Source organism: Danio rerio, chromosome 9 (genome assembly GCF_049306965.1).
Source record: "Danio rerio strain Tuebingen ecotype United States chromosome 9, GRCz12tu, whole genome shotgun sequence".
Classification (NCBI taxonomy): domain Eukaryota; kingdom Metazoa; phylum Chordata; class Actinopteri; order Cypriniformes; family Danionidae; genus Danio; species Danio rerio.
In genome coordinates this window covers 33,964,819-33,986,271 of record NC_133184.1, presented here as the reverse complement: position 1 = coordinate 33,986,271, position 21,453 = coordinate 33,964,819, and the positions used below count along the sequence as shown (strand labels likewise).

The 21,453-nt window shown below is 34.3% G+C and overlaps 2 protein-coding genes across 4 annotated transcripts; one reads left to right on the top strand and one right to left on the bottom strand.

The window, feature by feature from the left end:
* Positions 1-1,122: 1,122 nt before the first annotated feature.
* Positions 1,123-5,113, bottom strand: hspe1 (heat shock 10 protein 1). Of its 3 annotated transcripts, none has more exons than NM_131526.2 (5): positions 5,061-5,113; positions 4,492-4,674; positions 2,629-2,787; positions 2,456-2,545; positions 1,123-1,750 (listed from the first exon to the last, which is right to left on the bottom strand). In NM_131526.2, exons 2-5 carry the CDS (start codon positions 4,492-4,494, stop codon positions 1,700-1,702), a joined length of 303 nt encoding a protein of 100 aa, NP_571601.1. In that variant the 5' UTR covers positions 4,495-4,674; positions 5,061-5,113; the 3' UTR covers positions 1,123-1,699. The 3 variants fall into 3 exon arrangements, with proteins under 3 accessions (NP_571601.1, NP_001315319.1, NP_001315320.1); NM_001328390.1 differs by lacking the exon at positions 5,061-5,113 and adding an exon at positions 4,877-5,005; NM_001328391.1 differs by lacking the exon at positions 5,061-5,113 and having other exon boundaries at positions 2,629-2,784.
* A 300-nt stretch (positions 5,114-5,413) lies between these two features.
* On the top strand, positions 5,414-19,580 carry hspd1 (heat shock 60 protein 1). Its single transcript, NM_181330.3, is given in 11 exon segments — positions 5,414-5,461; positions 8,271-8,446; positions 8,560-8,895; positions 11,173-11,268; positions 11,361-11,454; positions 11,536-11,704; positions 14,611-14,710; positions 15,217-15,462; positions 16,790-16,964; positions 17,048-17,226; positions 18,471-19,580. Coding segments are annotated over 10 exon segments (1,728 nt in total). The 5' UTR covers positions 5,414-5,461; positions 8,271-8,272; the 3' UTR covers positions 18,630-19,580.
* The last annotated feature ends 1,873 nt before the right edge of the window (positions 19,581-21,453 follow it).

The window sequence follows — 21,453 nt, the reverse complement described above, 5'->3', positions numbered from 1 at the left end:
GTTCTTAAGTAATAACCAATATAATAAATATAGTTAAATATACGCATAAGCAAGAATATTGTATTTCAGAATAATCAAGAAATAAGGGACTCAAGCACTAAAACTACACTAGTTTGACAATAAATAGTCATTCAATGCTAGCTGATATTAAAAAAAAACTTTTTAAAACTAACAAAATCCAAGTTATAAGTCATTGTTCACTCTCATAAGAACAAAAACATTAACTTAAACATTTGGAAAACAGAGAAATGAAAGTGGATTGTAACGGACTTTTACATTTTTGGGGGTGAACTCTCTAATTAAAATGTATTGTTTACAGTGCAGGTTAAAGCAAAAAAAAGGAAGGGTAATGAGCAGTTGTCAATGTAAATCAAGTCTTATTTGGGTTCTTTACCATTTATTTTGAGCACTGTGGTGGTATCCTGCTAAGTTTTAAGCAGATTACCACAAGTATTACAGGATTTAGAAACAGGTGATTACATATAAGGCAATAGTAAGAATAATCAGATGGTGTTGTTTTCTGTATGCAAATCTAAGCTTGATTGTGATTTGTAATCTACTATATTGAATAGTTTTTCTTTTTTTTTTTAATCGATAAACATGTAGGAGATCGGTGTCTTGAAATTCTGCAGTTAGAAAAATAATCGAATGTTATCGTTAAATGGCCAATGGCACCATCTGGTGATGACTTTGTGAACAAAATTTGGGACTTGTAAAAGCAAGCAGTAAATGTTGTCATGCACTTCACATTTAAGACTCTCAAATTGTAAACCTGCCTTTGTGATCTTCTTAAAATTAAAATAACATAGAACTGATTTCAGGATCAGCTAATAATAAAGCTTTAAAAACTGTCAAAATCTGCTCTGCTCTTAAGATCTTTGTGTAAGCAATTTTTAGTAACCCTTGTAAATGCAAAAAAAACTTATTTTTCTTTAATTTTATGATGCTATTGTTATTTCCATTGCTTCCTGTAGTACTGTACTTTTTGTCACTGTCATTTTTTGATTGATATTGTATTTTGTGTACTGTTATGCATGTTCCTGTATTCAGCTACAGAAAAGATGCCAGTCAGTGACAATCTGACCACTGATTCTAAATCTGTCCAAATAAGAAGAAGCCGTCTTCAGAATATTTCCAAAAATTTAATGAATAAAAATGTAGTCAGCTGAAAAACATCAATGCGAGGAGTTATAGGAATTGGATTACTTTCAGGAGGCACTATCTAATTATTTTAGTTAACTTCTGATCACATCCAACATAGAATTCAAAATCATATAATTTAAAGAAAACTAATAAATTAAAAAAATAACCTTTTTTACCACTAGAACAAGCAGTTCTTTTGTTACTTAAAAAAATCCATCTCATTCCATTTTAAAAAGTTAAAGAAGAGTGATTCATAATCTACCAAAATTAAAAACAATTTTCATGTATATGAACTATAAAGTCTTGGCAATGCTTCAATTGTTAAGATGTATATCACTTCCCAGTTTATACAGTTGGTATACGTTTCAGCGGTCACATGTTCAATTTCAAAACTGTTAACCTCAAAAAGTGAGATGAAACATCAAGATCACTTTATTTTAACAAAACATGATCATACTTATTTACAATCAAATGACATAGAAAAATGAAAACAAACATGGAACAATCTTTCATTCTATGCACTTTAGAATGACACAGATGGCTGGACAAGCTGACTTCAATCTACGTATTTGCCAAGAATATCTGCATCCCGGAAAAGGAAATAGTCCTACAAAAGAAAATAAAAGAAGAATAGCAGTTTATAAATCAAACAATCATTATAAAATAGATTACATTTCAATTTCGTTATTTTGGATGCAAATACATTTGGTTTCTGTAAGAAAAAAAAAAAAAAAACTCAAACCTCAGAAATCAGGGGTGCTTAAAAAGGTTTCACATGAAGGACCAAAAAGCAAATATTCTTGATAGCCATGGGCCAAAGGTAAACAAACCAAACTATTTTACATTCAAGTTGCCATGGGTCATTTTCTAATTTATTTCATAATATTTCAAAATAAATAGAAAATATTACTTAATTGTATTAACTAATGCAGTATAACTTTTAAAATGATAACATATAGCAATAAAAACAAACAATTACATTTATAACACAGTGGAGTACAATGCTGAATACACAGGTTAATTTGCTCATCAAAGTCTCTGCATTGTCGAGTGCCAGTATTTAATTAAAATCTGATTAATTTGCATCATTTAATTTCAGTTAGCTTTTAACAATAAAACAAACAAAGGGTTAAATTAAATTTTAATTGACAATCTCTAAATCATCCCCATCATTCTCCCTCTTTTCTCAGATGGGATGAGGGGCCAAAACAAAGGTTAGTATGGGCCAACTTTGGCCCATGGGCCCCTAGTTTGGGCATCTCTGTTCTAAATGGATAAAAAGTAAGAGTCAATAAACGGCAAATGTTCAAACCTTATCTTCAAGCATAACTTTAGTTCCTCCGTACTCCGGCAACAAAACTTTATCCCCAACTTTGACACAGACAGGTATTACTTTCCCATCCTGAAAAACAGAAATAATTAAAACTCTGATTTCACACACTGTAATGAAAAATGTAAATAAAATTTTAAATAAATAAAAATTACCTTGTTTGTGGATCCTGGACCCACTGCTACCACGGTAGCCTGCAGCACTTTGGCTTGAGACTTTTCTGGAATCATGATGCCTCCTCTTGACACGGTCTCTGCAGCGAGCCGCTCTACCAACACACGGTCAAACATGGGGAGAAACTTCCGGAAAGCCTGCTAGAAAGGAAAAAAAAATCATGCTTAGTGCAGTGGAGAAATAGTCGATACAGTTTCGCAACACTTGAAAAGGGAAAAAAACACACACAAGGGGGCGTCACACAAAAAACCCCAACAGTTTTTATCAGTAACCATTGACTTTCATGGTAGAAATAACCAAAGGTTACAGGTTTTCAGCATTTTTCTAAATAACTTATTTTCTGTTCAACAAAAGACAAACTGAGAGTTAAAGGTAAATATAACAGAATTTTCTAGAGTTTTTTCGTGAACTATCCCTTTAGATTTGTCTTCATTTTCGTCTGCGGCTTTTGCTAAATGATTATTCCATGACCAAAAGTGTTCATTCATGATTTTAAAATAAACTGGAGTCCCATAATAAAGAACAACTGATTTTTGATTTCAGTTGTAACTAAATCTTTGGTTTGCATTCTTTCAAAGATAAGTTTTAGGCTGACTCCAGAAAAGTGCTGACCATCAAACACTCTGTATCATACCGTTACAAAGACAACAGCTGCTGCTTTTCTGAGAACAGATGTGTGTGACCTTGGGAGAAGGTCGTGTGTGAGGGAGGGTTGATGGGACAGGAGATGTTGAGGGTTAGTGTGGGGGAGGAAAAAGTTTTGGAGGTTTTGTAAATGTTTACCATACTGCTGAAGGACAAAAGGACAGGCAACATGATAAACCCTGAACCCTGAAGGCAGAACAGACAAGCGTGTAGAAGATTCTAGAGTAAATCAGTTTCACCTGGCCGCAAACTACAAGGCAAATTTATAACTCACAAGTCGTGGCACAAATGACTCGATTACTATCTAGTAGAAAATAAAATACGCACATCACTTAGCATGCTATTGGAAACCGGTAGTTATTGACTTACTTTTATATATATATTTTTAATGGATGTTAACGGCTACCGGTTTCCAACATTTTTCTAAATATCTTATCTTTTTAACAGAAAAAAACGCTCAAAGATATAGAACCTCTTCAGGACTGAGTAAAAGTACATTTCATTTTTGGGTAAACTTTCTCTTAAATATGCACAAATAAAAGCATTACCCTGCATTTAAAAATATATATCTGTCTCAATAAAATACAAAGTAGTTACAGCAGTGTCCATCATAATGCACATGCGTTCGCCTCTATTCAAAATGACCCGGAAGTTCATGTCTAGCTGAAACACTATTGGCTGTACTGATCTTTGAGCCTGAGTGTTTCCACAACGTGAATTATTAAGTTATTATAACGAAAATTAAGTCAATTTTACACAATGTGTGACGGATATACAAGAAAAACACTCTTAACACGTTAAGTATTTATAACACAAAATGTCAGGTGCATTTTTTTTATCGTGTAACATTAACACTATTAAAACCCCATTTACACATCTAACGTTAACGTTATACCAAAATGTTACGCTGGTGTATAAACCAGCTGTTAGCAAAATTATTCATTAAATACATCGGGTTAGCTCTGAACCTTATTGACATAAACCAACCTTTCACCCACACTTCACGTGCCCATATTAACTAACAACTTCAGCATCAAATCATTTTTACACATTGAATCTGGGCACGACTGCATTACTAACCGTGACCTTGCAGTCGCAGTTGATGGGGAGTTATAAAACATCACGCGAAACAATTCAACACAACATAGTAACATCTCATTCAGACGGAGTAGTTGGATTAATTATCTTACGCGTCTTACCATTTTAGCTGATCTTTAAGAAAACCGCGTCCGACAGAGCAGCAAGAGACCGTCACACTGGACCACTTCACTCCTGCGATCCACGTGAAGAAGAAATGTCTGGAAGGGCACTGCGCATGCGCCACAAGACAATCCCTACCGACCCCAGACCTGCAATCTAGAATATTCCTCGATCTCCCAAACCTTACATAAAGACATTTGACTCTTTTTTTGTTGTTTCGTAACAAAGGAGAAATTTTTATCTGATTGTTACAGCATTTATAACTTGCACAATATTTAAATGAATAATACATGTGCTGCTTCAGTACAAAATTTCACGTTATTCAAACACATTTAATATAGATGATTTTTATTTTTAAAAGATAAAATTGACAAATAACTCAACTCAAATGCATTTTTAAAAGCTATCTTGAGCTTTCTACATAATACTAATATTATTAATAATAAAGTATTGTAATTATATAATATAAATACACATATATTGACTTAATATGTAGATAATCTATAAGAAAAGGTTATAATATTAGACCTTTAACAAAAAAAACAACGAAATTTGCAAAACGCAATACCATTTCTGGTTGCACAATCTTGACCTCTGACGTCTATTTTTCTCCAATAGAATCTGCGAAATTTCTCGAACTTAAAGCCCCGGAACGAGCATAACACCGATTTAATAGATATTAATGATACATTTTGTTCACATTTTCTCCCACTGTCGTCAAAATACGTCAATTATTATTGAGACAAAAGTTGCTGAAAGCGTATGTTTTAAAAAAAGCATAACGCATACATAGAATGTGAGAGTATTGAGTTATGCAGATGTCAGGGCTGCGGGGGAGGTTACCCGGATGAAGAACACATGTGCGTCGAGTGGAACTGCAGCGGCTCTAAAGCGGCTCCTCTTATATCATTCAGCCTGCTCCGCTGACGGACACGCGCATCCCTTCATTCACCTCCAGATCACTCTGCAGTAAGTCACTCAGCATTATCCTCATCCATAAAAGCCTATAAACACAATATATTGCTTAATGCTCTTTAATGCCAAGCTGATATAAAGATAATTGAAATCAGTGAGCTCAAACAGGCAGGGACGTATCGTAGCATGTAAGTTAATCATGTAACACACTGTCACGTTGTTTCTCAGAGTTATAAAGTAGCATCGTGCATGTTTCTTGTCGAACGACTTGTCAATTAGTTAATTTTTTTTTAACATTTATCCTTGATGACAGATGCAGCCATTAGAATAGCCGGCTTTATAGTAAGCAGGGTGTTTTGCATATTATAACGTTATGCACTTATGCTGACAACTGTAATGCATGTGTTTAATTTAGCTGTTGCTTTATAAGCAATTTAAGACAGTATAATAGTGGTTATAGGTGTTCAGTTGACTATTGCAAGTTATGCTATATTGAGGCCTACGAATATTAAATATTTTTATGTTTGGAATATTTAAGCGGTGTAAAATCTACTATGGTTGATTTTGATTAAACAAAAGGAATATCCAGGGAACTTTATAACGTGAACTCATGGAGATGAAAGGCATCATTTCCGTCTGTGTCGTGACGCGGAGTGATTTTGACCTTGTGACGCCCTGAACACACGTGGGGTAGTAGAGGGACTCACTACAGGCTTTACAAGACACGATTGTTTAAACATTAGTATTTACATTAAATACAAAATAACATTACACTGAAAATGTTAGTCTAATGTTATATTAAACATTTTTTTAAATGCATGGTACTCTGATTTTACGAAACATTGTTGTAAGTGTCCATGTGATCCATGAAGTGATGATATCGTATATTCCAGAACATGTTTTAAGGGGAGGTGCTGACATTTTGGACACCAAATAAGAGGAGAATTAGCTTAAAAAATGAATGAATGGCCAGTGTAAAGCATTGGAGGGGGCGGCGAGTGCAAAGACAAATTTTTGGCATCCGTATCATGTGACCTCGACACAAGGCTTTTTTTCCCTTGCTGGTTAGGGATTGTTCAGATATTATCCTTGTTCAGATATTTTTTTCTGTGTGTGACTGCCATGCATTAAATGTACTCTATGCCTAACCGAACACCGAAATTGTAATGAAAAATCACACTAGGATCTTTTAAGAAACTGATTCTTCGATTTGTTGGCTACTATCAGCCAATCAGTAAAGGATTTCTGCCTGCTTCAACCAATGTTTGTCAGTTTTGGGCGGGGCCACGTCATTGATTAAATCAGAGGTTCTCAAACTGGGGAAAGGGGTCATTCATGCAGATTTTATTGTAAAATATTAGCCAAACAAAATAATAAATTAACTAATAATAATAATAATAATAAAAATTTAATTAATAAATTACAAATTATTACTATAAGCATTTTTTAAAAGAAAATGTATACCATCTAATTATTAAATGAAGATGAACATTTGTGAGATTCAAATAAGTAATTTAAAAAACAAATATAATAAATAACATTTAGATAATTGCAAGTTCTAACTAATAACATTTGAATGTGTAAATATCATAATTAAATTATTATAGTAATTGTAATAGTATATTATTAGTAGGAGGAACAAAATAATATTGTAGCCTAATACTAAATAGAAAATAAATGTGTATATATTATAATGTGCGTTTTTTTTTTTCTTTTTTTAAATGGACCAAAAAGTTTTTATGAGTATGTGTATTATAATATTTTTATCATTCAAAATCGCCTATAGTGTTGATGAAGCCAAGTAGAGCTGTGAGATTAATCAAACTCGTATCCCAATTTAAAACGTTGTGATTAGTTATTCGCAAGAGGCTGCAATATGAAATGTATATATTGTTTAATTTCCCCCACCCAGAGCACATGAGCGACTGATGGCTGTGTGTGACAGTCTTACCAGCCAATTGAGTGAGCACACTTTTGTTCTGCTCAATCAGAATTTTGCAACCGAACTACAGCCACAATAAAAAAGAGAAACCAAACCGGAAAGCGCTGATAAGTGGGATGATGGTGTCGGCTGCTTCAGAAGCATTAATCGACAAATTAATACCAAAGAAAAACAGCACTGGGAATATTTTGTTTTCAAAGTCAAAAACAGGTCATTTTTAAGAGCTGTTGCAGAATTGTTGCCACAACTTAGAATATTGAGCTCGACTACAAAATTATTCGTAAATCCAATAGCAATATCTGTCAGAAAAATCGCAATTAGCTATTTTCCCCAAATCGCACAGCCCTAAAGCCAAGTGTGGCTGGCTGTAAATAGTGTAAAATCATTGGATATTTTGTGCATATTTACTGAGAAATGACCAGATATGAGCAAATTTTTATTATATTCCATTTTTTTGTTATTTATTTTATAAATTAAATGCTGTTTATCCTGTAAATTACAAATAAACAAGGGCCTCTGAATGATTCTGAAACACTTTGTTTTAAATTAATTGAATTCATTTTGTAATTTTATGCCTTTCTCTAAATTAATTTCAATAATTGCTTTATTGGCATGACAAATGTTACAAATGTATTGAATAAAAAGTTTACATAAAGTAACATACATGTATAATAAAAAAACAGTACACACAATATATAGTAGTAAAGCAAAAAAAAACATATAATATTCAAATAAAATACAATATATTTAATATATCATGTTATTCAATATATCATATTATTTATACAATTCAATTATAAACATAATTGATCAGAATAAACTGTACATTTTAACAATCAACATTTTAGGATAAAACAGTAATAAAAACAACAACAACAACAACAATAATAATCTTTCTCTCTCTCTCTCACTCTCTGATAGAAATGCTGCGTTTACCCAGTGTCATGAGACAGATGAGGCCTGTGTGCAGGGCTCTGGCCCCTCACCTGACCCGTGCATATGCAAAGGATGTGAAGTTTGGAGCAGATGCCCGGGCCCTCATGCTCCAGGGTGTTGACCTGCTGGCTGATGCAGTGGCCGTCACCATGGGGCCAAAGGTGTGCTGGGATTAATAAGTCGCCAGTCAAACAAAACCACCATCCTTTCTAAATCACGTTTTTAATCATTGATGGAAGAAAAGCTACTAGATTTCCCTCTCTCTGTCTTTCAGGGTCGCACCGTCATCATTGAGCAGAGCTGGGGAAGCCCTAAAGTTACCAAAGATGGGGTCACAGTTGCTAAAAGTATTGATCTGAAGGACAGGTATAAAAATATCGGAGCCAAGCTGGTTCAGGATGTGGCCAACAACACTAATGAGGAGGCTGGAGACGGCACCACCACCGCTACAGTTCTGGCCCGGGCTGTCGCCAAAGAGGGCTTCGACACCATCAGCAAGGGGGCAAACCCAGTTGAGATCCGTAGAGGAGTCATGATGGCCGTAGAAGAGGTCATCAGTGAACTCAAGAAAAACTCAAAGCCCGTCACGACTCCAGAGGAAATCGCTCAGGTAAAAAGTGGCATTAAATGGAAAGTTCTGTAATATAATATCAGCCTCATATTGATCCATTTAAAGTGACACCAGGAAAATTTTTTAAATTTTGATCATGTATTAACACTAAAATTCACATTTAATTGGTGTGTTCGTTTTTGTTTTTAAATATATTTATTATTGAATTTTTTTGCCATGAAAATAGCCTTGGTTGCTGACATGGCATTAAATAAAAAATACACTACATTACATTGATGCAGTTTCTTAATACATCAGATTAAAAGTTAGGTTATAATAAAAGTTTGAGTTTCACCCATTAGTGACAATCTCTTCTTCATTAGCGTTGGACGTTGGGGATTACTCACACTCTGCTATCCGAACCATGCCCATGCCCAGGCACATTTCCCAGTTCATTTGACAAGTGTGAGTGCTGCGAATCGGGCCAAAGTGCGGTTAAGAGGTGTGCCAGAGTGTTGTTTGGTTGGGCTTTGGCACATTACGCTTGTAGTGTATGTATTAAATTAAAATCCGGGTAATTAAGGTCTTAAATTGTCTTTAATTTTACCGTAAAGTGGCTGTAGGTATAAAATTTTCAGCCAGTGTGCTTAATGACGATAGGGAAGCACAGTGGTCCACCGTAAAACATCTAATAGTTGATTAATTTAGCACTTGTAAAACAGGAGAGAAATGACAGTCTCCGTGATTTATTAGCTTATTACGGTGGGTCAGCTACAGAGTACAGACGCTTGCGTCGGTCTGTACCTGCGTGCTGTTATTATGCGGTTGTTGATGTGTCAAAATGCAAAGATGGAAAATTGTACATTTAACGACGTGGCAAAAAGGCAATGTGTGAATTCTGCAAAAAGACCTTTTCGTTAGGGACCATGGGGCTCAAAGTTGTCAAGTCGCACATGAAAGGAGGAAAGCAGCAGCGGGACGTTGCAGCAGCTTGTCATAGCAGGTCCAGGTTAATCCCTGCATTGTTTGCAGCTCGACCTAACAATGTTACTAGTTACTAATGTTAGGCCTATAGCCTATGTTATGAATAAGTAATGTTAACCCTTTTAAACAACTCATTCATAAAAAAAGACAAAAGAGCTGTGTGCCTTTGCACATTTGGATAATGTCGGGCTATAAACGGGTACGGGCTTTTAAAAGCTGTCAATCAAAATGTACTTGTCGGGTTCGGGCTCTATCGGGCCTAGCTTTTATATCCTGATTACAGCTCTAGTTCAGACGCCCCCTCACAGTCAGCTATAACAGTTTAATTTCACCACCTGACACCCAAAAAGCAGGTAGTGTGGGTTATCCATACTGTGACGAGGCACAATTTATTTAAATCTAACGAGAACATTAAAATGAGTAGCCTACTCTGAAGAAATTCTAAAATTTTTGGGTCTTAAATTATATTTGTTGAGGTCTTAAAAAGGTCTTAAAAAGCATAAAATTTTACTTTTAAAACTGTGCAAGAACCCTGTATGCACAATGGTGCGCCTGAGCTCGAAATTAAAGAAATTAAAGATGTGTCACTTTTAGAAGACTGTTTCATATGGATTTGTTAATCATTCTGCAAAATGTTGTAGTTTAATAAAGACTCAAACCTCTCGCTGCTCCTTCAGCAAACCTCCAAATACGTGCAGCACGAGGACTTTATAAGCGTAAAAAGTGGTGGATCTTTTTGGCAAAATAATTGACTGCATGTCACTGCATCCTAAATGGCTAAAACGATATAACTAAAGCAATCTCCACTGTGCTGAGCGAGAGCACTTTTTACATGTTAAACTGAACAGTCGCATCATCAATGACTTAAGCGTTCTCTGGATCAGTAGGTAAAGAAAGATGTATCATGAGTGCAAACTGTCGGGGGAAGGGGGACAACCGCACTTCGACATTTTTCAAGGCAACTGTGCCTAGTGAGAGTGTGCCCTTAGTCTTGTTTTTGAATCTGCCACTATGCTAACACACAGGCATTTGTAGCTTCACCCATTCTCATTTGAATTTTAAGCGACAGTCCACAAAATGACTAGATTAGGATCAAAACCTAAAATGTTATAAAACATTATTTGTAGAGTTTTGAGCTGAAACTTCACATAAACACTCTAGGGATATCAGAGACTTTCTATCTTGTACAAAGAGGCATAAGTCCCCTTTAAGGTATTTCAAAGTTTGTATAGGAAACATCAATACAATTATTATTTTTGTCTTTTTGTTGTCTATGTTAATCTTTTACATATCTTTAAAATGATACAAGTAAATGTGCAATTTATGTATGCTTCCTTGAATCATCCTTTGTAGGTGGCTACTATTTCTGCCAATGGAGACACTGAAGTTGGTAACATCATCTCCAATGCTATGAAGAAAGTCGGTCGTAAGGGTGTCATTACAGTGAAGGTAGGCTACTAAAAAGTAGTGTTTAATCCAGATCAAATTATGTTTTTATCCTTAAAATACCTCACACACGGGATGTAATTATTATTTTTAAGGATGGCAAAACCCTTCATGATGAGCTTGAGATCATTGAGGGCATGAAGTTTGACCGTGGTTACATTTCTCCTTACTTCATCAACACCGCTAAAGGTATCGTATTACTTTTTTGGAGGTCATTTGTTATCAATGTTATTAATGTTGGACTGACTAACGTGTTGATTCTGTCTGCAGGCCAGAAGTGTGAGTTTCAGGATGCATATGTGCTTCTGAGCGAGAAGAAGATCTCCAGTGTTCAGAGTATTGTTCCTGCTCTGGAAATTGCTAACCAGCATCGCAAACCTCTGGTCATCGTGGCGGAAGATGTGGATGGAGAGGCGCTCAGCACTCTGGTCCTCAACAGGTATGTTAAACTATCATCTTCAAGTCTACAACACCAATTCCATGCAAATGTCAACCTTTCCATTAAAAAAATTAAGTTTATCAAAATAGTAAAATGCTTTCTAAGTTTTTTTTTTTTTTGTAAGCAAGTATTTTACAGTATTTTAAAAATACTCAAACATGTCTCTGTCAGAGAGATGGAGATTAACGGTCCATTTATCTATAGTTACCTGATGGTCAGGGACTTTTAGTCTGGACAAACTCCTTTGTATATTTTTAGATGAAGAATATATATATATATATATATATATATATATATATATATATATATATATATATATATATATATATATATATATATATATATATATATATATATATATATATATATATATATATAAATTTTTTTTTTTTTATGAAATTTATTTATTTATTTTTTTTAAAGAACATTTTGTTGAATAAAAAGTGCATGTACACAGCTATATTTAGCTTGCTTTTACACATTTTTTTAAATTTGTGGCAATAAAATAATTTGTTTGGTGTGCCCAGATGGAAAAAAAAAATTGTCCTAAAATAAATATAAAAAGTTAATGAGGCATGTAGACATAACACAATTTAAATCAAGTAATTTTACCATGCCAATGTTAAATGTATGCAAATATATTTTCCCAACAACACAATTGTGGCTAGTGAAAATGGCAAGTGGCTAGTAATGTTGGAAAACCACTAGCGACAGTGGCTGGTGATCAAAAAAGTTAATGTCAAGCCCTGAATGGGACATTACTCCCCCAAAAATAAAAAGCACATTACTGATTAATTTAGATTTTGGCATTTCTCATAAAAATGACCATGCTAATTAAAGCTTTTATATACAAGTTGTCATTATTTAAATTGTTCAAATGGACTATCTTTAAAGTAATATGAAAATAATATAAATATTTTAAAATGTACATTTTTACAATATATTTAAAGTTTTTTATTTTGATATTGGGTCCTAACAAAATCCATAAAGGATTTTAATTCTCAAGGGTTTGTTGTTTATTAAATGTATAAGGAATCTCCTTCAAAATTATCTTCTTTTTTTAACCACGTTTTGTAATTATGAATACTTTATAAAACTGTAAAAAATACTTTAAGACATCAGCTTTGAGTAGGATTAATTTTGATAGGCATTTTTCACAAAAGAAGGCTAATTGGTAATTTGTGAATATGAAAAGTTTTCCAAATCTGTCATTTTTTGTAATTATTAGAAATGAACTATCCTTTACACACAGTTATGCCAGTTTATTAAAATACCACAGTGTTATAGGGCTTTATAACCAACATTTTAGCAAGTTGTACATTTGTAATATCTGGGTCTTATTGCTGTTTTTATTATTATTATTTTTTATTAAGTATTATATTTATGAAGTTTGCTGGATTGTGTTTTTTAATATTGTTTGTAGGGTATTTGTCTCTGTGTTATAATGATGCTACTGCCCTAATTTAATTTCCCCTGGTGGGTTTAATAAAGTTGTTAAACTTTAAACTTATTTAAATGTTTTTAAAAGGTTTTGGAGTCTTTTTTAAATAAAGAAATAATATTATATATTACATTATATAATAATTTGTTTTAGTTGTTATCGTATTGTAGGGCTGCTCGATCATGGGAAAAATCATAATCATGGTTATTTTGGTCATAATTGTAATCACGATTATTCAAAACGATCATCAGTTGAAGTTAAAATTATTCGCCCTTCTGTGAATTTTTTTATATATATATATATTTCCCAAATTATGTTTAACAAAGGAATTTTTTTACAGTATTTCCTACAATTTTTTTTATATTTAAATATTTTGAAACCTATTTTAATAGCTCAATATTATTAACCCCTTTAAGCAATATATGTTTTTGATTGTTTGCAGAAAAAACTACTGTTATACAATGACCTGATTACACTAATTAATCATTTGAATGTCACTTTAAGCTGAATACTAGTATCTTGAAAAATATCTATTAAAAAATTATGTACTGTCATCATAGCAAAGTTAAAACTAATCGATTATTAGAAATGAGTTATTGAATCTGTTATGTTTAAACTTAAGCACTTAAGCATCTTCACTGTAAGAAAAAAACTTTAGCTACAAAAAAAGTCCTTTAGTCGACCAGTGAGGTTTTTTTCCTTTTGTTTCATTAATAACGAAAAAACAGACGGCAGCAAGCATTATGCGCGCTGTCACTTTGAGAATAGTGCAGCTCTGATATGGTTTCTCTTTCACGTCTTTTGATTATCAACTTGTTTGTTAGTTACACCAATGAGGGTTAATATGAATAATCACTAAACACCGCGCTCTGACACAAATGTGCATGTATTTGACCATTAAAGCGCTCGCATTAAGATGGCGTTAGATGTGTGTGCTCTGCTAGTCTACGAGCCTGTCTGAGGCTTAGCGTGGCGGCGCACACACACAACAGCACGTGCTCTTTCGCGCTATTAAAAATATGATTGATCCGAATGTACATCAGTGAATGAAACGCATCTAGTGCTGCAAACGTTACATTACAGTACATGCTTTGTCATTTTCACGTGAAACTGAGCTTTGCAGAGCGACAAATGTGTACAGCTGGAAAGGGGGCGGTACATGATGCAATAATCGTTTATCTCGATTAATGGTTTTTCATAATCGTGCGAAGCCGAAATCAAAACCGGATTTTCGATTAATTGCACAGCCCTATCATATTGTGTGTGTATATAATTATTTTGTTACACTAGCTAATACTACAATGAACTGGTATATATAAAATGAACATTTGTAGTAAGTGGAGTGTTTTGTTAGAAGCCTTTATTATTTATATTTTTATAGATACTCTTAAACGTTGAGGTTTAAGAATAGTTTGTTTTGTTTAAAGGTTCTGGGTTAAAGGTCAATGCTATATCTTCCTAACAGGTTGAAGGTTGGCCTGCAGGTCGTGGCGGTGAAGGCTCCAGGATTTGGGGACAACAGGAAAAACCAACTGCAGGACATGGCAGTTTCCACTGGAGGAACCGTATGTGTTAATTAAAAATAACTCCAATAAAACATCTCATTTAAAGGCGTAGTTCACAGAAAATCCAAACTGCTGAACACACAAGAAAATAATGAAAAAAAAAAGAAAAATATGTTGACATACATGGTAGGAAAAATCTACTTTTGTGTTCAACAGGAAAAACTAATAGGTTTGGGACGAGTGGAGGATGAGTAAATTTGTGACAATTTTGTTTTTTGGTTTAATTATCCCTTTAAGTCACAGTTGTCAAAGCCAGTTCCTGGAGGGCCACAGCCCTGCACAGTTTAGTTCCAACCCTGCTTACCTGTAGGTTTCAAACAAGCCTGAAGGACTTAAATAGTTTGATCAGGTGTGTTTAATTAGAATTGGACTAAACTGCATAGCACCAGAAACTGGCTTTGACACCTGTGCTATATGTAATACACATACTCCAACAATGAATTGTGATAAATCACACCATAAGTTGAGCTCTAATCTCATCAGATGCATGAATTGTGTGTTTTCAGGTGTTTGGTGACGAGGCTATGGGTCTTGCTCTTGAGGATATTCAAGCTCATGACTTTGGCAAGGTCGGCGAGGTCATTGTTACTAAAGACGACACCATGCTCCTGAAAGGCCGCGGTGATGCATCTGCCATTGAGAAGCGCGTCAATGAGATTGCAGAGCAGCTGGAGTCCACAAACAGTGATTATGAGAAGGAGAAACTCAACGAACGACTGGCCAAGCTCTCAGATGGAGTGGCCGTCATTAAGGTAAGATAGCAGGACACTAAGGTATCTGAATAAATACACTTTCCATTGATGTATGGCATGATAGAATTGGATGATATTTGGCTGAGGAGAGTTTTTATTGTCTGAAGGTTGAAAAAAATGTAAATATTAATAAAATTGTCCTTCTTGGCAATATTTTATTAAAGATTAGGTTTTGGTTTATTTGCAGAAGAGAATTTATAAGATGTCATCATGGACGATGATATCTGATGATTTTTAGTATCAGATTTTAAGTTATAATTTCAACTCACACAATGTGTTTTGGCTATTGCTACAAATACACCCGTGCTCAAGCATCACATTTGGCAGTTTAACATTGGGAATATCTTAGAAGTGTGTGATATTAGCAAACTAGCATTTAATAATAATAATAATAATAATAATAATACTTCCGACATATAAAGTAGATCTCCAATAGTGAAAAGATTAATAATAAATTTATAATATCAGGAGTTTTTATAAAAAGTCATTTTAAAATGTACCAAAACTGCAATTTTCTGTACTGTCTATAGCATTGTTTCACGTTTTGCCTATGGATTGGTTAGTTTTCAGCTCCATTTAATTCCTCTCCAGCTTGTCATTTGGCAATCACAATCACGTCAAAGGCAGTCACCGGGCTGTATTGTTATTTTGTGTAAGCTCAAAGCTCAACACAACAGCCTGTTTTGTTTGTTTGTTTTTTTCTGTTCATAAGTCGTGTAAATTCAGCTTTTTAGTCAGTGAAAGTTTGGGAATTAGACATTTTTTTTTAGAGTGGGAACCCCAATTAAAAATAATCTCCATCACACAGCGAGCAGCTTTCATTAGAAAATATTATTTATTGACTTTTTTTCTAAAAGTTAATGGCATCTGTCAGCTCGCAGATATTTAAAACAACAAATGACAATATTGCACAATTAGATACTCAATATCAGCTCTCACATCATCAAAACAACAGGCTCATTAAAGACCCAGACCCATTATTGAAGTTTGGACAGAGGAGAAATGGTTGTGCCCAACTGAGCCTGGTTTCTTTTCCTTCACTTTCGTCATTTGGTGTTTGCTCCTCGCCACTTTCTTGGTTGGTATATGGGAGCTGCGCATCAATGAATTTGCCCTTGTACTTGTACAGTGTTTGTACTTTCAGCAGTGAAAATTAAACCACACTGAACTGAACTTCAACTGAACTGGCACAGTTTCAATTTACTATAATCTTCCATGTTAAGCTGCTTTGACGCAATCTACATTGTAAAAGCGCAATAGAAATAGAATTGAAGACCCCTAGTTTATTTGCCATTGTGCTGATCAAAATCATTGATGTCATTCTCAGGTCGGAGGAACAAGTGACGTTGAGGTGAATGAGAAGAAAGATCGTGTCACTGATGCCCTGAACGCCACTCGTGCCGCTGTGGAGGAAGGAATTGTGCCCGGAGGAGGATGTGCTCTACTGCGCTGCATCCCTGCCCTCGACAACATCAAGCCAGCCAATGCTGACCAGAAGATCGGTAAGAATTGGACTCCTCCGTCCTCCAGATGCGTCCTGTTGATTTTCCCAAAACTGACCTTTGTTTTCTTCGATCTCTTGAAGGTATCGACATCATTCGCAGATCTCTTCGTATTCCTGCAATGACCATTGCTAAGAATGCTGGAGTTGAAGGCTCGCTGGTGGTGGAGAAGATCCTGCAGAGCTCCACAGAGATTGGATATGATGCTATGAACGGAGAATATGTCAATATGGTTGAAAGAGGCATCATTGATCCCACAAAGGTGCGTATGCGTGATAAACTTAATCTGTAATGAAATTCATAAGACATTGATAATTACAGAGTACAATATTTTATGCCTATACTGATTGTTTAACATTTAGAATGTTTTTGAAACTAAGTCTTATGCTCACTAAGACTAATAAATAAATAAACATGCTTACTTAAAACTATAAATAAAAAGAATGGCAGTATTTATTTATTTATTTTATTTTAATTATAATAAATTTAAAATATTAACATATAAAAGAAATCCACGGACTTCAATATTTTATGAACTTTTTTGTTTTTTGTTCAACAATTTTATTATTTTTTACATATTTTTGAAACCTTTTTCTCACTAAGTCTGCTTTTTATTCAAAATAATTAAATACCAAAACAATAAAACTACAGAAATAAAGACTGCAGTATTTTGAACATTTATAACAATTAAAATATTAATATAAAAGTATATAAATTGAAAATATTAACATTTAAATGCTTTAATCCTTTTTAAAACCTATTCATATGATGACATCTGAATTTTAATGGAATAATTAGAGTTAAATTTGTTAGTTCTGCTTATATTTTGATATTTAGTTTGATATTCTTTTGTAAAAAAAAAAATGTAATCTTTAGTAAAACCGTTAAAAAGAATAACATTTTAATAATTTATATTTAGTTTAACTAATGTTGTCTTTGCTAATTAAATGCAATTGGATTTGCTATCAAAAAGACGTTAAGGCAACCTCAAATAAAGAAAAACCTATATTGAATGTCATTTGTGCCATTACAATTTTAAATACTGGATTTTACGTTTGAATATGCTTAATTGCATTTTTAATCTGATGTTATTGAATGCATTTGTGATTGTTTTTTTGTGATATGTGATCTAAATATTGATCTAATTTATGTGGTGAAGCCAAATTGTGTATTTTTGGACACGTTTTAGGTTATGATTTTACATAAAATTTGTGTTTGTATGTATGCATCCATACATACACCCCCCACAAATCTCTCATTTAAATGTAATCTTTTCTATAGGATGCTTTACAATATTATCTTTGTGCATATACATTAGATTAGTCAGTACTGAAGCCAAATCTGGAGCCAATCTAACAAAATCACCTATGATAACGGTCCAAAAACTAGTACACTCAAATTTATTTTAGGGAAAAATGTTAAAAACTGTCAAAAATAGCAAACAGCAATTGCTCTTTCATCAGCCTGTACAGAATGTGGGTTTATGGTGTTTGTCTCCCTCTGCAGGTGGTGAGGACGGCACTGCTAGATGCTGCAGGTGTTGCATCTCTCTTGTCCACCGCTGAAGCTGTCGTCACCGAGATCCCCAAGGAGGAGAAGGAAATGCCAGCTGGAGGAATGGGAGGCATGGGTGGAATGGGAGGAATGGGCGGCATGGGCTTCTAAACTGAAATCTGCACTGACTTTAGTAGAAGGGTTGTGGGCAGGGGACATGATTTGCCCCTTCCCTTCAGCTTGGGAAAAAAAAACCTGCCGTGCTGGTGGTCTGAAAATGGAGCAAAAGAAATGGACCTTACGGTCTTTCATCCTTCCACCCACCACTATGTCCAATTTTCTATCTCTACTCGTGGCTGAAGACGATGTCAACCTACTGCTTTAAAGATAAAGCTCCTGATCACGTGACCAGAGAGGGTCTGAACGCCTTCAGTTTGCATCATCAGCGTCTAATGGGAAAAGTGCATTTAACATTTTGCTGTTGTATGAATGTCATTGTGCATATGACTGGTTCTGAATAAGTCCATCTGAAGGGGCTTTAAAAGCCAGACGTTCATGTTAAAATGTGGTAGGAACATTGACCAGTTGTATCTATATAAAAAAGAAAAAAAAAGCAAATTCCACTTGATCAGTTCTTGTTTTGTAAACTGTCTGTCTGTTTCATATAAAAATAAAACCCTCGTTTGAGGATTACACAACTTTGACAAAGCATGTGCTTGTTTTGCCTTTCAAATGTTACTTTTAGTTTTCTACATGAAATGGGAATCATTTGATATCTGGTTTAAGGGGCCGTTCTTTCAGTCTTCATCTTCAGTCGCATCTTTCAGTCAAGATTAGAGATTGGTTGAGTGGAGGGAAGGGTGATCTTGTTGCACAGCAGATTTAAACAATATACTGAGTACATGAAAACAACTGGTGTGAAGTATGAATAACTCTTAAGTAGTGCAACAGAATAGTGTTACAAAAATTGCTGTTTGTCATGAGAATTACTTGTTTGATTTGATTTGATTTTTTTTTTTAAGCTACAACGATGATCATTGACTTTTTTTTTTTTTCCTTTTGTACAATGTAGTCATTAATTCTGTATTTTTTATTTAATAAAATTTAACATTCAAAGAGAAATTAGTTATTGTCTTTGTGATGCATTAAAAAATATTACGTGCAGAATGGATCAGTTTAATACAAAGCCCAGGCTGTCATGCCACACATCACACTTACCCTGTGAATGTAGTATATGTAAGCATAGGAGTTGTTTATTGTTGTTGTTGTTGGACCGGCCAGGGAATTATTATCAGCACAAGTACACCACACTCTTCCACCCACCTCCCGATCCTTTTCTCTCCCATCTCTTGAGGGAGAGAAAAAATAATAATAATAATAAAATGAACAAATAAATTTGAGAGACAGAAAAAGAGAAAGAATAGTACAAAAAGAGATGTAAAGACCGAATTATAATGTGGGAAAGTATTAATAAAATTTCTACTAAATAGTTTTTATTTATTTTTAATTAGATTAAATATCAGAGACAGTTTTTTAGCTCTCCCTGACCCCCTCTCCCCTCATGTTTACGTTCTGATGAAGGTGTTTTTGGGTAGTGGTTTCAGGCAAGGGAGACATCTTCAATGGAGATGTATTCTGTTAAGTTTTTCCAGGATGAGATGTGAATGGTATTTGTTGATTTCCAGTTCATGAGGATAGTTTTCTTGGCGATAGTTAGAGCCACCAGCAGTAACTGACCATTTGTATTATTTATATTGATTGTGGATGTGTCACCTACTATGCAAAGGGAGGTAGACAGTGGGATGTGACATCCCATTAAGTTGGAGAGTGAGTCTTTAACCTTTTCCCAAAATGATTTAATTGAAGTGCAATGCCATAAGGCGTGAAGAAACGTCTGGAGTGGTTTGTGTGCAATGTGAACATATTTCTGATGTGAAACCCATTTTAAATAATTTCTGCCCAGTTAAATGAGATCTGTGAAATATTTTGTACTGTATAAGTTGTAAGGTGGCATTTTTAGTCAAGGAAATTATTATTTTTTTTTTGCAAATTTGAGTCCAGAATGCAGCATCAGGAGTAATAGTTATATGGGAAAATGGTGCCAGGTTGTTATTATTAAAGATATGCTGAAGTTGTGTGGTTCTCTTATCTGTCCATGTGCGAAAGTTGAGTGGCTTCTTGTTAGCTAGGAAATCAGGGTAATTCCAGAATGTGGTGTATTTAGATGGTGTAAGTGGGGAATTTGTGATCTGATGGAATTTCCACCAGGCTGTCAGAGTTGATTCTATTGTCGGTAATTTAAAACAGTGATGTTTTTTGATTGTTTGACTGTGAAAAGGTAATTCTGAAATGTTAATGTCTTTGCAGATTGATTGTTCAATATCTTGCCATGTATGTTCTGATGAGTTAGGTTTAACCCATTTATGTTTTGAAGCTGATTTGCCAGAAAATAGTTGTAAAAATGTGGTGATTCTAATCCTCCTTGTGATTTTGGTTTCTGTAGAGTTGTCAATTTAATTCTTGGGGTCTTATTTTTCCAGTAAAATTTTGTGATAAATGAATCTGGAGAATTGAACCAGGAACGAGTGGGCTCTGTTGGAATCATTGAAAATAAATAGTTTATTTTTGGGAGTATGGACATTTTAGTTACTGATATTCTGCTCATGATGGATGGTGGTAAGTTCATCCAACGTTAGTAGTTCGTTGTCTATTTTTTTAAGTAATAGAGTATAGTTGAGGGCAAACAACTCTGGCAGCCTGGCGGAAACATTGATACCCAAATATGTGATGTAGTTGGTGCACAGAGGAATTTTTGGGGTTTGGGATGCCACATCCACACTGGCGGAGTGTAATGGAAGTATAGCAGATTTATTCCTAAGTGTTATTGTTTCTTATAATGATGTTTGGGGATTTTGTAAGTATAGTTATACATCATCAGCGTAAAGACTTATTTTGTTGTGTATGTTTAAGGTTTAAATTCGTTTGATGTAGTTGT